This window comes from Neofelis nebulosa, chromosome 11 (genome assembly GCF_028018385.1).
Source record: "Neofelis nebulosa isolate mNeoNeb1 chromosome 11, mNeoNeb1.pri, whole genome shotgun sequence".
NCBI lineage: Eukaryota > Metazoa > Chordata > Mammalia > Carnivora > Felidae > Neofelis > Neofelis nebulosa.
Window position 1 is genome coordinate 49,950,171 of NC_080792.1, and position 13,760 is coordinate 49,963,930.

Genomic DNA, 13,760 nt, shown 5'->3' on the forward strand with positions numbered 1-13,760 from the left:
AACTACAAATCTAATTGTTAGCCCCACCCTTCCAAAGTAAATTTTCACATGTATCTACCTTAAAGCTTGAGAGACAAAGCTGTAGAAAATTGTATATACTTTTTTATTTTAAAAAGCCAAACCAGGGGTGCCTGGGTGGCTCAGTCGGTTAAGCTTCTGACTTCGGCTCAAGTCATGATCTCACAGTCTGTGAGTTCAAGCCCCGCATTGGGCTCTGTGCTGACAGCTCAGAGCCTGGAGCCTGCTTCAGATTCTGTCTCCCTCTCTCTCTGTCCCTCCCCTGCTCATGCTCTGTCTCTGTCTCAAAAATAAATAGAAACATAAAAAAAAAAAATTAAAAAGCCAAACCAGTCTTTTAGTACCATTAAAATGGTTTCTTTCCCATTAAATTTTCAAGAGTTCTATGCAGTCAATTAGTAACTTCAGTTACTTTGAGATTAATATATTCTTAATAGCACGTGAAATTACACCGGGGTAAGAGAAAGATTGGAGATTTAAATTTTAAAAAGAGTTATTCAGATGCTTTGTCTTGGTTACCTTAACAAAAGTCAAGGACCAAGGTCCCTGCAAGAAATCCCATCAGTCCTCAGAATGAATTTTGTTCTAACTGTTTAAATATATTTTTGTGATGAAATCTGGTCATGAGTATTATTTAAGGGGGAAGAAACTTCTTTGGAGTGCTGAACTTGGGATAAAAGTAGAGCTGGATTAGTTATTTATTTATTTTAAGTTTATTTGAGAGAGACAGAGGCAGAATGAGTGGGGGAGGAGCAGAGAGAGAGGGAGAATCCCAAGTGGGCCCCATGCTGCCAGCACAGAGCCCCACTTGGGGCTCGTACTCACGAAACTGTGAGATCATGACCTGAGCCAAAACCAAGAGTGGAATGCTTAACTGACTGAGCCATCCAGGCGCCCTAAGCTGAATTATTTTTTCAGGACCCATAATAGGGTTCAAAATTATCATTATTCACAATTAATTTTAATTCACAAATAGGAGATGAAATGCTTTTCAGAGAAGACTTGTTCAAAAATCAGTTTTACCTTCCTATAAGGGTCTTATGGGAAAGAAAATGAGATGCTAAGGAGCTTTAAGATTTAAAAAACATTTTTTTTAATGTTTATTTTTGAGAGACAGAGAGTGAGCAGGGAAGGGGCAGAGAGAGAGGGAGACACAGAACCCGAAGCAGCTCCAGGCTCTGAGCTGTCAGCACAGAGCCTAACATGGGGCTCGAACTCACAAACCGTGAGGTCATGACCTGTGAAGTCAGACACTTAAGCGACTGAGCCTCCCAGGTGCCCCGGAGCTTTAAAAGATTTTTGAAACATTCTATTTTATATTAGAATGAGCTAAATATGTTCCTATTTTTATGTTGCTACATAAGAACTGGTAAATCCATGTTTATCTTTACTTAGTCACCATATAACAAGTATTACTACGTACTAGATTTCGAAACAAAAACTAGCCAAGTCATAGAGTTTTAATCTTTTCAGATGGGTGCTTAAATTCCTAATAAATACATATGCTTAATTCTTTAATAACTATCTACTATATTACTCTATCACAAGGGTCATTAGTTATCCTATTTATTGACTATATTACTTATAAACTCAGGTAGAAAAGACAAGCGATGACTAACAACTGCATGGCAACACTGATGTGATACCCAAACTAAAGAAATAACACCCTATGCTTCTCAATCTTTTGAATCAGATTTAATTGCTGGGTCAAATGATAAGGTGGGAAGGGAAAAAAGCAGACTTTCTTACTTACCATATATGTAACAAGTTTTAACTAGCTTCTTTATTTTACTGTTGCTGCTATGAAATATTGAGTAGATAAGAGAGGACCTCTGTTGGTATGTATAAGATATAAAGAACAATATAAACCACCACCCAGCTTAAAGCATGGAGTGCTACCCTTTCTTTTGAAACCCCTCCATATATCTTCCCAAATCCTTTCCATCTACCCATCACTGAAACCCACTATTCTAAATACTGCATTTATCTTTCCCTTGCTTTCTGTTATGGTGTGCGTGACAGAGTGAGAATGAAAGAGAATATATATATTTTTCCTTTCTACTGAAGTATCAATCACACTTATATAGAAATGTGCACAAATCATAAATGTACCATTTGATAAAAGTTCACAAATTGATCAAATGCACGTAATGGGCACTTTATATCTCTCTATACAGAAACTTCCCTTGTGCCCCACCTTCCAGCCATCCCAGCCAAGAAAACCACTACCCTTGGTTTTAAACACCATCTGTACAATTTTTTCCAAATTTGCACTTCAAAATAATATCCTGCTTAGTTAATATTACAGTGACAAACTTTTCCAAAGGGTTTTTACTAATTTGTACTCCCGTATTCTAATACTGTGTACTGATCATTTCTTTCTTTTTCTTTTTTTTTAAGTAGGCTTCACTCCCAGTGTGAAATCCAACACAGGGCTTTAACTTACAACTGTGAGCTCGAGGCCAGAGCTGAGATCAAGAGTCATTCGCTTAACTGACTGAGACTCCCAGGTGCCCCTATACTGACAATTTCTAACACAGAGTTTTCTACTCAGTCTGGTAGGGAGACAGGCACCTCACTGTAGTTTTCTTTTCTGTAATTTTCCTTTCTTCTACTTCCTCCTCTTCTTTTTTTAATGTAAGCTCTATGCCCAAAGTGGGGCCTGAACTCACAACCCCAAGATCAAGAATCACATGCTCTACTGACTAAGCCAGCCAGGCACCCCAATTTTCATTTCTTGATTACTAGTCTGGTTGAGCATTACTGGTCATCTGTTTGTTTCTTATTTTGGAAAAGGCCTGATTAAATCTTTTAATCATATTACCTTTTGCAAACTATTCAAATACTATACATGATACGCTAATGTGAATCCTACTTACTATGTAAAACACCAACAGCTTTATAGAAGAATATTAAATGCCATCCTTAGAATCATCATTTACCATGAAGAGATCATCATTACCTGCTCCTTAATGTCCTGTAACTGCTGTTGCAACTTTTGCACATCTGCATTGACATTGGTATTATCCTTGTCCTTTTGTAACACAGGAATATTTCCACTTGCTATAATACAAATAAAATATTTTAATGTTATGACTGTTTTGACATAGCAATGATTTTTTTTATTTCTAAAATTATTACTACTTTATTAAAAACCAGACTATTACTAGAATCCCCTTAAAAATTTTTTTCACTCATGGACAACCAATACAGTAGTGACATTCACGTTATACTCCTTCATTTATAATCTTTAAAAAGAAACAGGTTTGCACATTATTTTCTAATTCTATTTAACTCAGCTAGACAACAAACTACACACAGACTTTTGAGTTCTCCGAGGCTCTTCTACCTGCTTCCTTTGGCAAGCTCACAAACACATTCTATGCTTGTTTTCTCTGTTCCTGCATTTTACAAAGCCAAGATGGGAGGCAGCACAGCACTTTAGCCAGTTTGGGCAGCAATAATTATAAAGTCTCTTAGATGATGTTTAGGAGAACACACAAAAACCTAACCTCCTTCCTTTCTTCCCAGCCCTCCTTGTTACTGATTGGAGATGAGGAATTCCATGAAAGAAAAGATGTGATCAGTGGGTCTACTAAACGGAGGGAGTTTTTTGTTTGTTTGTTTTTTTTGTTTTTTTTTGAGAGAGGAAGAGAGAGGGAGAGAACAAGCGGAGGAGGGGCAGAGGGAGAGAGAAAATTCAAGTAGGCTGCACGCCCAGTGTGGAGCCTGATGTGGGGCTCAATCTCACAACCCTGAGATCATGACCTGAGCCGAAATCAAGAGTTAAACCTTTAACTGAATGAGGCACCCAGGCGCCCCTGGAGGGAAATTTTTTATTGCACTTTTCCTACTCTTTAGACTTTTACTCTTTTACTCTAGTTAACTTGTTTCTGGGATTTTAATTCTGCTCTATCAGTGATAAAGACAAAGAGCCCTGAGCAGAATTGGCTACACTAATATTCTTCCTCGTGCATACACAGAACAAAGAAATCAAAGGTACCATTCCAAGCTTCTATCTAGTACAAAGATGAAAAATATTTTTATACAGCTATAGTACTGAAAAGGTTGAAAGTAGGGGGCGCCTGGGTGGCTCAGTCAGTTGAGGTTCTGACTCTTGGTTTCAGCTCAGGTAATGATCTCGATGTTTCGTGGGTTTGAGCCCCCACATTGGGCTCTATGCTGGCAGTGTGGAGCCCGCTTGGAATTCTCTCTCTTTCCCTCTCTCTTCCCCTCCCCCACTCACACTGTCTCTGTCTGTCTCATAATAAATAAATAAACTTTAAAAAAAAAAAAAAAAAGAAAAGTGCTGGAGAGGATGTGGAGAAATGGGAACCCTCTTGCACTGTTGGTGGGAATGCAAACTGGTGCAGCCACTCTAGAAAACAGTGTGGAGGTTCCTCAAAAAAATTAAAAATAGATCTACCCTATGACCAAGCAATAGCACTGCTAGGAATTTACCCAAGGGATACAGGAGTGCTGATGCATAGGGGCACTTGTACCCCAATGTTTATAGCAGCACTCTCAACAACAGTCAAATTATGCAAAGAGCCCAAATGTCCATCAACTGATGAATGGATAAAGAAGATGTGGTTTATATATACAATGGAATACTACTTGGCAATGAGAAAGAATGAAATATGGCCTTTTGTAGCAACGTGGATGGAACTGGAGAGTGTTATGCTAAGTGAAATAAGTCATAGAGAGAAAGATACCGTATGTTCACTCTTATGTGGATCCTGAGAAACTTAACAGAAGACCATTGGGGAGGGGAAGGGGAAAAAAACAGTTACAGAGAGGGAAGGAGGCAAACCATAAGAGACTCTTAAAAACTGAGAATAAACTGAGGGTTGATGGGGTGTGGGGGAGAGGGGAAAGTGGGTGATGGGCACTGAAGAGGGCACCTGTTGGGATGAGCACTGGGTGTTGTATGGAAACCAATTTGACAATAAATTATATATAAAAAAATAAATTAAAAAAATTTTTTAAAAGGTTGAAAGTAAATAATTTTTCATCTTTCCACTTCTTTACTGAGTTACATTTCAGTTTATCTACAGTTACTCTGTCCCGAAGAAATGCTATTCTATAAAATACTGACATGCACTAGGTGAAATCTGCTACACCCAAGAATGAGATGTTAACACTTATATAACTGAAAAAATAATTTGTAATATGCTAATTCACCAAGATACTCTAAATTTAATGTTAAAAAAAAGCAAATTTTCTCTAAGCAAGAACACAATTTTCTTTATATTACACATGGAGGTTTCTTAAAAAACAAATGCTCAAAGTTCTATAATCATACTGCAAGCTAGAAAAATACAATCTCAAGTTTCCTGTAATAAGAACAAAACCCCATCTGTTCCTCTGTAGACTGAGGTCACGTACCTTGTGCTTCACAAGCCGACATTCTACTACACATGAGAAGAGATGTTCATGAAAGTCCCAACAAGACAGCAAAGTAAGAAAAATACACTTACAGATGTCATCAGTGGCATCTTCTGAACTTTTCCCTCCACAACACATAATGAAAGGCACTCTTCGTTCAACTACTGCTCGGCACTGCACACACTTCTTCATCAGGCTAGCACAGTCTGGAAAACAGCAATAGGATACTTCTTACAAGAGACAACATAAGAGGGTTGGCCTTTTTTGTTCATTTTTAAATTTCACACTAAGATGGGCACCTGGGTGGCTCAGTCAGTTAAGCTTCTGATGTCGGCTCAGGTCATGATCTTGCGGTTTGTGGGTTCGAGCCCCACGTAGGGCTCTGTGCTGACAGCTCAGAGCCTGGAGCCTGCTTCCATTCTGCGTCTCCCTCTCTCTGCCCCTCCCCTGCTCACGTACATTCTCTCCCTCTCTCAAAAATAAATAAACTTTAAAAAAATTTAAATTTCACATTAAGAGAAACATTAAACAAGTTCTATGAATACACAATTCTATCTTCTTAAAATGTTACCATCTTACAAATGTATATTCTCTAAAGGCAGCCTCTAGAAGAGAGCGCCCCTTGTCATGAAAATAATGACATTTTCTAGTAATATATTAGAATAAATTGTCAAAGTTGTTTTTCTGGGTTTTTAACTGTTTTGGTTTTTTTTTTGAGAGAGAGAGAGGGCATGTGTGAGCAGGGGCAGGGCAGAGAGAGAGAGAGAAAGAGAGGGAAAATCCTAAGCAGGCTCTCTGCACTGTCAGAATCCCAAAGTGGGGCTTAATCTCACGACTGTGAGATCATGACCAGAGCTGAAATCAAGAGTCAGACAGACGTTCAACAGACTGAACCACCCAGTCACCCCCCCTTTTTTTTTCCACCTGCAAATAAGCACAATTTTATTTATCCCTTTTCAATATGTATACCTTTTATTTTTTTTTCATTTTTTATTTTTTTCATGCCTTGTGCCCTAGTTTTTTTTTTTTCAACATAATACTTAATTTTATTTTTTTTAAATTTACATCCAAGTTAGTTAGCATATAGTGAAACAATGATTTCAGGAGTAGATTCCTTAGTACCCCTTACCCATTTAGCCCATCCTCCCTCCCACAACCCCTCCAGTAACCCCTAGTTTGTTCTCCATATTTATGAGTCTCTTCTGTTTTATCCCCCTCCCTGTTTTTATATTATTTTTGTTTCCCTTCCCTTATGTTCATCTGTTTTGTCTCTTAAAGTCCTCATATCAGTAAAGTCATATGATATTTGTCTTTCTCTAATTTCACTTAGCATAATACCCTCCAGTTCCATCCACGTAGTTGCAAATGGCAAGATTTCATTCTTTTTGATTGCCGAGTAATACTCCGTTGAATATATATATCACATCTTCTTTAACCATTCATCCATCGATGGACATTTGGGCTCTTTCCATACTTTGGCGATTGTTGATAGTGCCCCTATAAACATGGGGGTGCATGTGTCCCTTCGAAACAGCACACCTGTATTTCTTGGATAAATACCTAGTAGTGCAACTGCTGGGTTGTAGGGTAGTTCTATTTTTAGTTTTTTGAGGAACCTCCATACTGTTTTCCAGAGTGGCTGCACCAGCTTGCAGTCCCATCAACAAAGCAAAAGTGTCCCTCTTTCTCCGCATCCTTGCCAACATCTGTTGTTGCCTGAGTTGTTAATGTTAGCCATTCTGACAGGTGTGAGGTGGTATCTCATTGTGGCTTTGATTTGTATTTCCCTGATGATGAGTGATATGGAGCATTTTTTCATCTGTCAGTTGGCCATCTGGATGTCTTCTTTGGAGAAGTGTGTATTCATGTCTTCTGCCCATTTCTTCACTGGATTATTTGTTTTTTGGGTGTTCAGTTTGATAAGTTCTTTATAGATTTTCAATACTAACCCTTTATCTGATATGTTGTTTGCAAATATCTTCTCCCATTCTATCGGTTGCCTTTTAGTTTTGCTGACTGTTTCCTTCACTGTGCAAAAGCTTTTTATTTTGATGAGGTCCCAGTAGTTCATTTTTGCTTTTGTTTCCCTTGCCTCCGGAGATGTGTTGAGTAAGAAGTTGCTGCGGCCAAGATCAAAGAGGTTTTTGCCTGCTTTCTCCTCGAGGATTTTGATGGCTTCCTGTCTTACATTGAGGTCTTTCATCCATTTTATTTTTGTGTTTGGTATAAGAAAGTGGTCCAGGTTGCTGTCCAGGTTGCTTCTGCATGTTGCTGTCCAGTTTTCCCAGCACCAGTTGCTGAAGAGACTGTCTTTATTCCATTGGATATTCTTTCCTGCTTTGTCAAAGATTAGTTGGCCATACGTTTGTGGGTCCATTTCTGGGTTCTCTATTCTGTTCCATTGATCTGAGTGTCTCTTCTTGTGTCAGTACCATACTGTCTTGGTGATTATAGCTTTGTAATACAGATTGAAGTCTGGGATTGTGATGCCTCCTGCTTTGGTTTTCTTTTTCAAGATCACTTTGGCTATTTGGGGTCTTTTCTGGTTCCATACAAATGTTAGGATTATTTGTTCTAGCTCTGTGAAGAATGATGGTGTCATGTTGATAGGGATTGCACTAAATATGTAGATTGCTTTGGGTAGTATCGACATTTTAACAATATTTGTTCTTACTATTCAAGAGCATGGAATCTTTTTCCATTTTTTTTGTGTCTTCTTCAATTCCTTTTGTAAGCTTTCTATAGTTTTCAGTGTATAGATTTTTCACCTCTTTGGTTAGATTTATTCCTAGGTATCTTATGGTTTTTGGTGCAACTGTAAATGGGATCAATTCCTTGATTTCTCTTCCTGTCGCTTCATTGTTGGGTGTATAGGAATGCAACCAATTTCTGTGCATTGATTTTATAACCTGCAACTATGCTGAATTCATGAATCAGTTCTAGCAGTGTTCTGGTGGAATCTTTTGGGTTTTCCATATAGAGTATCACGTCATCTGCGAAGAGTGAAAGTTTGACCTCCTCCTGGCTGATCTGGATGCCTTTTCTTTATGTTGTGTGATTGCAGAGGCTAAGACTTCCAATACTATGTTGAACAAAAGTGGCGAGAGTGGACATCCCTGTCTTGTTCCTGACCTTAGGGGGAAAGCTCTCAGTTTTTCCCAGTTGAGGATGATATTAGCGTTGGGTCATTCATATATGGCTTTTATGATCTCGAGGTATGATCCTTCTATCCCTACTTTCTTGAGGGTTTTTATCAAGAAAGGATTCTGTATTTTGTCAAATGCTTTCTCTGCATCTGCTGAGAGGGTCATATGGTTCTTGTCCTTTCTTTTATTGATGTGATGAATCATGTTAATTGTTTTGCAGGTATTGAACCAGCCCTGTATCCCAGGTATAAGTCCCACTTGGCCGTGATGAATAATTTTTTTAATGTATTGTTGGATCCGGATGGCTAATACCTTGTTGAGGATTTTTGCATCCATGTTCATCAGGGAAATTGGTCTATAGTTCTCCTTTCTAGTAGGGCCCCCTTTTTTTAAAAATAAAAAATACTTCAAGATCTTAAGGCTTGAGAATAAAGAAGGAAGATACTTTTTATAAGTTTTAACTAATATAGAACTATAAGGTTGCTCACATAATTTTCTAAATGTACTTTCTATTGTAAACAGTTTGTCTCTAAAATTCCTAAAATATGTTGAACAATTCTCTTCCTTCTCTATCAAATTGATGTCATTTATTATGGAATTGTTTAGTAACTACTTGTTTAATGTAGTAGCCATGAAAATATCAAAAATATATCATAATGGGCTTTCTAATGTTATGTATCAGAGAAATGCTCTCCCATCCCAAGAGGAAATACCTAGGCAAAATTACAGGTTGTGGATTGTTAATTCTACATCTAAAGTTATTAACTAATTACAAAATAACATCCTGCAATATATCCTTTCTCATTAGCATGTATTATGAATGTATACTCCATATCTTAGTCTATGTACCAAGTGTCTTTATCATCTCAAAAACAGGGGGGACAAAAAAAACCCAGGAAAATTGTGAAAGGTATCCAGGGATAATTTATGTAGACAAGATGGGGCATACGCTCCTAATGGTGCTTGCACTGGTGGACAGAGAAGGATTATCAAGACCAATCTCATGTCAAGGCCCAGACAGAGCTGGGTCTGATGCTGGCCTATGCACGATGCACTAGGTAGGAGAAAATGCTAATAGAAATCTGGTTTGGGATTTGTCTTCAATCTGAGAGCACATTTTTTCCTTAAATTTAGTGGATTAAACTAATTAATTAATTTGATATGTAACAATTATTTGAAATTCTTTTAAGTTAGACTGTTACACTGTTTCTACAAAATCTTTCTTACTCCCCCCCAAAATGGATACAGTCTCTCCTTCCTCTGGTCTGTCAAGGCATTTACACTCTTCAAGGCTTCAATACTCTGTTTAACATTACTGGGATATGGACTGCTCTACCATTCCTTGAAAGAGGGGCATTTTCCACCTCAATTTCATCTTCCCTAGCAAATAAATGTTTAACAATTTGTCTGTAAAATGGAGAAAACAATCTACTTCTTAGGGTTGTTGTGAAGATAAGTGAGGAAGTATTCTAAAAGAAATTAAAATGTCTGGTACCAGTCAAGAGCTTAATAAAAGTTAGCTATTCCTCTTGTTATAAAAGTTAGCTGTTACACTTGTTACATCTGAATACAAAGACAATGTAAGAACGTTGGGAAACTCCTGGGGAAAACACCACAATAAGGCCTGAGAATCTGTATTATCAACTACTCATTATAACCAGCTTTCAAATCTCTTCTGTAGGTATCACTTTGTTCTATCACATGGGTCAGTAAACTACAGCCTACAGGCCAAACCCAACCAGGTCCCTGTTTTTATAAATAAAATTTTAAGGAAGAACAATCCTATTTATTTACATGCTGTCTATGGTTGTTTTTGCACTACAATGGCAGAGTTGAGCAATAGGAAAGAGTTAAGTACTTACTACAGAAACCATGTGGCCTATAGAGTCAAAAATATGATTTGACCCTTTACAGAAAAAGTTTGCTAGCCCCTAGACTATGAAAACTTAAGTAACCTGAGCTCTTTTTACTTAAGACAGAAATCTCTTTCCACAAGCCCTCTGACAGTTGATAACAGCCATTATACTAGTCTTTGGAAAACAAAACCAATTACTTGAGGCAGAATGTTATAGGAGGAAACCTTGATCCTTTATTTAGTTAATGAGCTGCCTATCAGAATGAAAAAAACCACCAAGGTTTAAAACAAATCTATGTCAATGAAATTAATCTATCATATAATCTGTGTATTACTTAAATATTACACTGAAAATCAATACCTATTGACTATATTTTATAATAGAAAACACCATGCTTTACTTTGAGCTCATTTAAGTAAAGTGTAAGTTGTTAAACTTGTTTAAAATCCTTCACTGACAAATGAAACCAGCAAAGGGAAGAGGAGAATGTTGAACAGTGCATGAATTTGAAAAGAACAAGAGGGGGATATAAAAAGGAAGGGACTCTGAGATAGTATGTTTAAAAGATATTTTAAAACATCATGAACTTTCAGTATATCCTCCAAAACAGCTCTTTTAGCATAACGACTAAGAAAGGTTAAGAAGGCCAGACAGTATAGCCCCAAATAGTTGCTGTGGGTGATTCAGTAGTGGGGGAAAAAAGTATGCAGGAGAGACAATATTAAGGTGAAGACAAATGAAGATGTGCCAATTTTATATGTGAAAAGCCCTAGACTAAATGTTTCAAAATTCATTTTTGGAAATAAATTTCTATTGTGTGTGATAAGAGATCATTTTGTGCTGATACAAATGAAATCAAAATGTGAGCTGGTAGAACATAGCTTGTTCTGCCTTCTCTAACCTCAGAGCAAGGAGGGACACAGGTGACATTGTACATAGTACTGAGGAAGAGATGGAAGGTACTAGAAAGGCTGACCAATGTTTTTGCTCATGGGTTATATATCTAAAAAAAAAAAAGCAAAACAAAACAAAACCTCAAAGCTATACTTTGTTTCATTTTCTAGTTCTATAAAGACACCAAGGAAGTTCTGTACAGGCTACTTACTCTCACAAGCACACATGTGTCCACAAGGTTGAAAAAGAACAGCTGCTTTCTTGTCAGAGCATACCACACATTCTTCAATCTACAAAAAAAGAGGTTACAGCATAAGTGTGAACATGTACAGATAAATCCTGTAACTCTAACAGTTTCTTTTGTATCCAAGTGTATTTCCTCTATAAGGAAACACTCTTAGCACAGTGAAACTTCACACACTCTACTTCTCTGTCCTTGACTCTCTGGGTTGCTCATTTTTTCACCTTTATAAACTCTGGCCCTTCATAGGTTCTATTTCCATGTTAGTCTTCCTACCTATCCTAAAGAATGATAAAGAAAACTCCATTTCCTCTGTGGTCAGAAAGACCAGAACAGACTTTAATTTTCTTTTATTCAAAAATTACTTTGAAAGAAAAATAAAAAGAAGAAATAAAGGAGTATAAAAATAAATCTAAGATAAACTAGATTTCTAATATTAATAAAAAACCAGCCAGATTAGCAGACTGCTAGGGCCCAAGGGGAATTTTTCTATTTATCCACATCCAAGGAACTCTACCCAACATATCCCTTTCTGGGACCTAGTCAGTTCTCCCATGCTGGTGGGAGTCCATGGCTTTGCCCTGTTCTTTCTCTATAATCTCTAAAGGCACAAGTCTTCCACTATCTGTTCATAATATTCCTTAATTTTATCTCCTCTTCATCTCCACTTCATCTGAGTTTTGAGTGTGTAACTATTTCTCTTGGTTTTTTTCAACCCCATCCCACCCCACTGCCCTTGCATTTTTCACTTGTTCTCCCCCCTTCTGACACACATTCACATTTACCCATATCTTGTGACATTAATATTACTGCCCCAAAATGATGACCACCACTCATCTATAATTTCACCTAACTAACCAAATTTTGCATGTGCTCTCTCTATGGACTTTCCCAATGTGTACCTTGCTATGTACATAGAATTTCTATAGTTGAATAACAGGAGAAAGCAGTAAGATATGATTGGTTGGGACCTTTATATTTCTGGATTCAAATTCCAGTCCCAATAAGAACAAATTACCTAACACTGTTGAGCCAAAGTTTTTTTTTTTTAATCTAAATGATAAAGAACAAACCCTTCTTCACAGGGTGGTTAAACCAGATATTACGTATGGAGTGTTTAGTTAAAAAAATCTTTGTAGCCTTAACATTTTTCCCCCTTTGGATTTTTTTCCTCAGGTTACATTCCCAGGAATGAAATTACTAAATCAAAGCATGTTTATTGCAAAGGTTCACAAATACTGTCAGTATGGTCTCTCAAAAACATGAACCCATTTATTCAGCCTCCAGCAGTGTTTAAAAGAGTGTGCATTTTCCACTGTCCAGGATAGCATTTTTTAGATTTTATTTATGCTTATTTGATAGGAATGATTAATGGTAATTCATAATTTTTTATTTATATTTCCTTAACTGCTAAGGAGATAAAGCTTATTTACTCCCCCTTCCTCCAAATATTAGTTTTATAATTTGTTTGATCTTTAATGAAGATGTTCATTACTCTTTAACCACTTGGGGTCACTATTTCTTTATATTCAAAGCTCTGTAGCTAACCTGGCAAATCTGTTTGGTGGGTATGTTACTTTTTGTACTTTTCTGCAGGTTTGAAAATTTTATAACTTGAAAGTCAAACTGAAAGCCTACTGATTCTTGGAATTCAGAAATGGTCTAGAAAGGTATGACAGCACATTCCTCCCTCTCTACCTGCTCCATCAATTTTCCCTTTGTAGACACTCTTGTCTGTATCATCACACAGGGGAAAGAACAGGGACTTAAGAATCATGAGACCTGCATTTGATTCTTTGAGTACACTTCTTTGAGCTTCAATTTTTCCAACTGTGAATCCTAGAGTTAGACAACCAGTAAGGGTTATTCAGTATCTGGGACTCCGCTTCTGGCAACCTGGGGCTCTGAACTCTGAACTTTACATCTCTCTCAAAGCACCTACAACATCCTATATGGCAAAGTAGATTTTAATCTAAGTTTACCAGCACATTACCAGTTTTTGGCAGCTAATTATCATATTCATCTCTGTCCTGACTACAAAACATGTGCTCAATAAAGATTTGTTAAAATAAGGCTTAATCCAACACAAATAGTTTCAGGCCCAACAACAGAATGCATAGATCAATCTAAAAAAATAAGAGAATGGCTTGAATTTTTGCCCTTTCAGATTCTTTCCCAAACTGTTGCTTAGTGAGCAGGTAACTAAAGCAAATTATA

General features: G+C 37.2%; 1 protein-coding gene across 1 annotated transcript in view; it reads right to left on the minus strand.

Annotated features, from left to right (window-relative positions):
* MIB1 (MIB E3 ubiquitin protein ligase 1) overlaps window positions 1-13,760 on the minus strand; it is a 129,227-nt gene that overhangs the window by 7,557 nt on the left and 107,910 nt on the right. Inside the window, exons 18-20 of the mRNA XM_058692531.1 lie at window positions 11,514-11,592; window positions 5,499-5,612; window positions 2,981-3,081 (exon numbers count right to left, since the gene is read on the minus strand). Of these exons, the coding sequence (XP_058548514.1) occupies window positions 2,981-3,081; window positions 5,499-5,612; window positions 11,514-11,592 (294 nt within the window). The remainder of the gene's footprint in view (window positions 1-2,980; window positions 3,082-5,498; window positions 5,613-11,513; window positions 11,593-13,760) is intronic.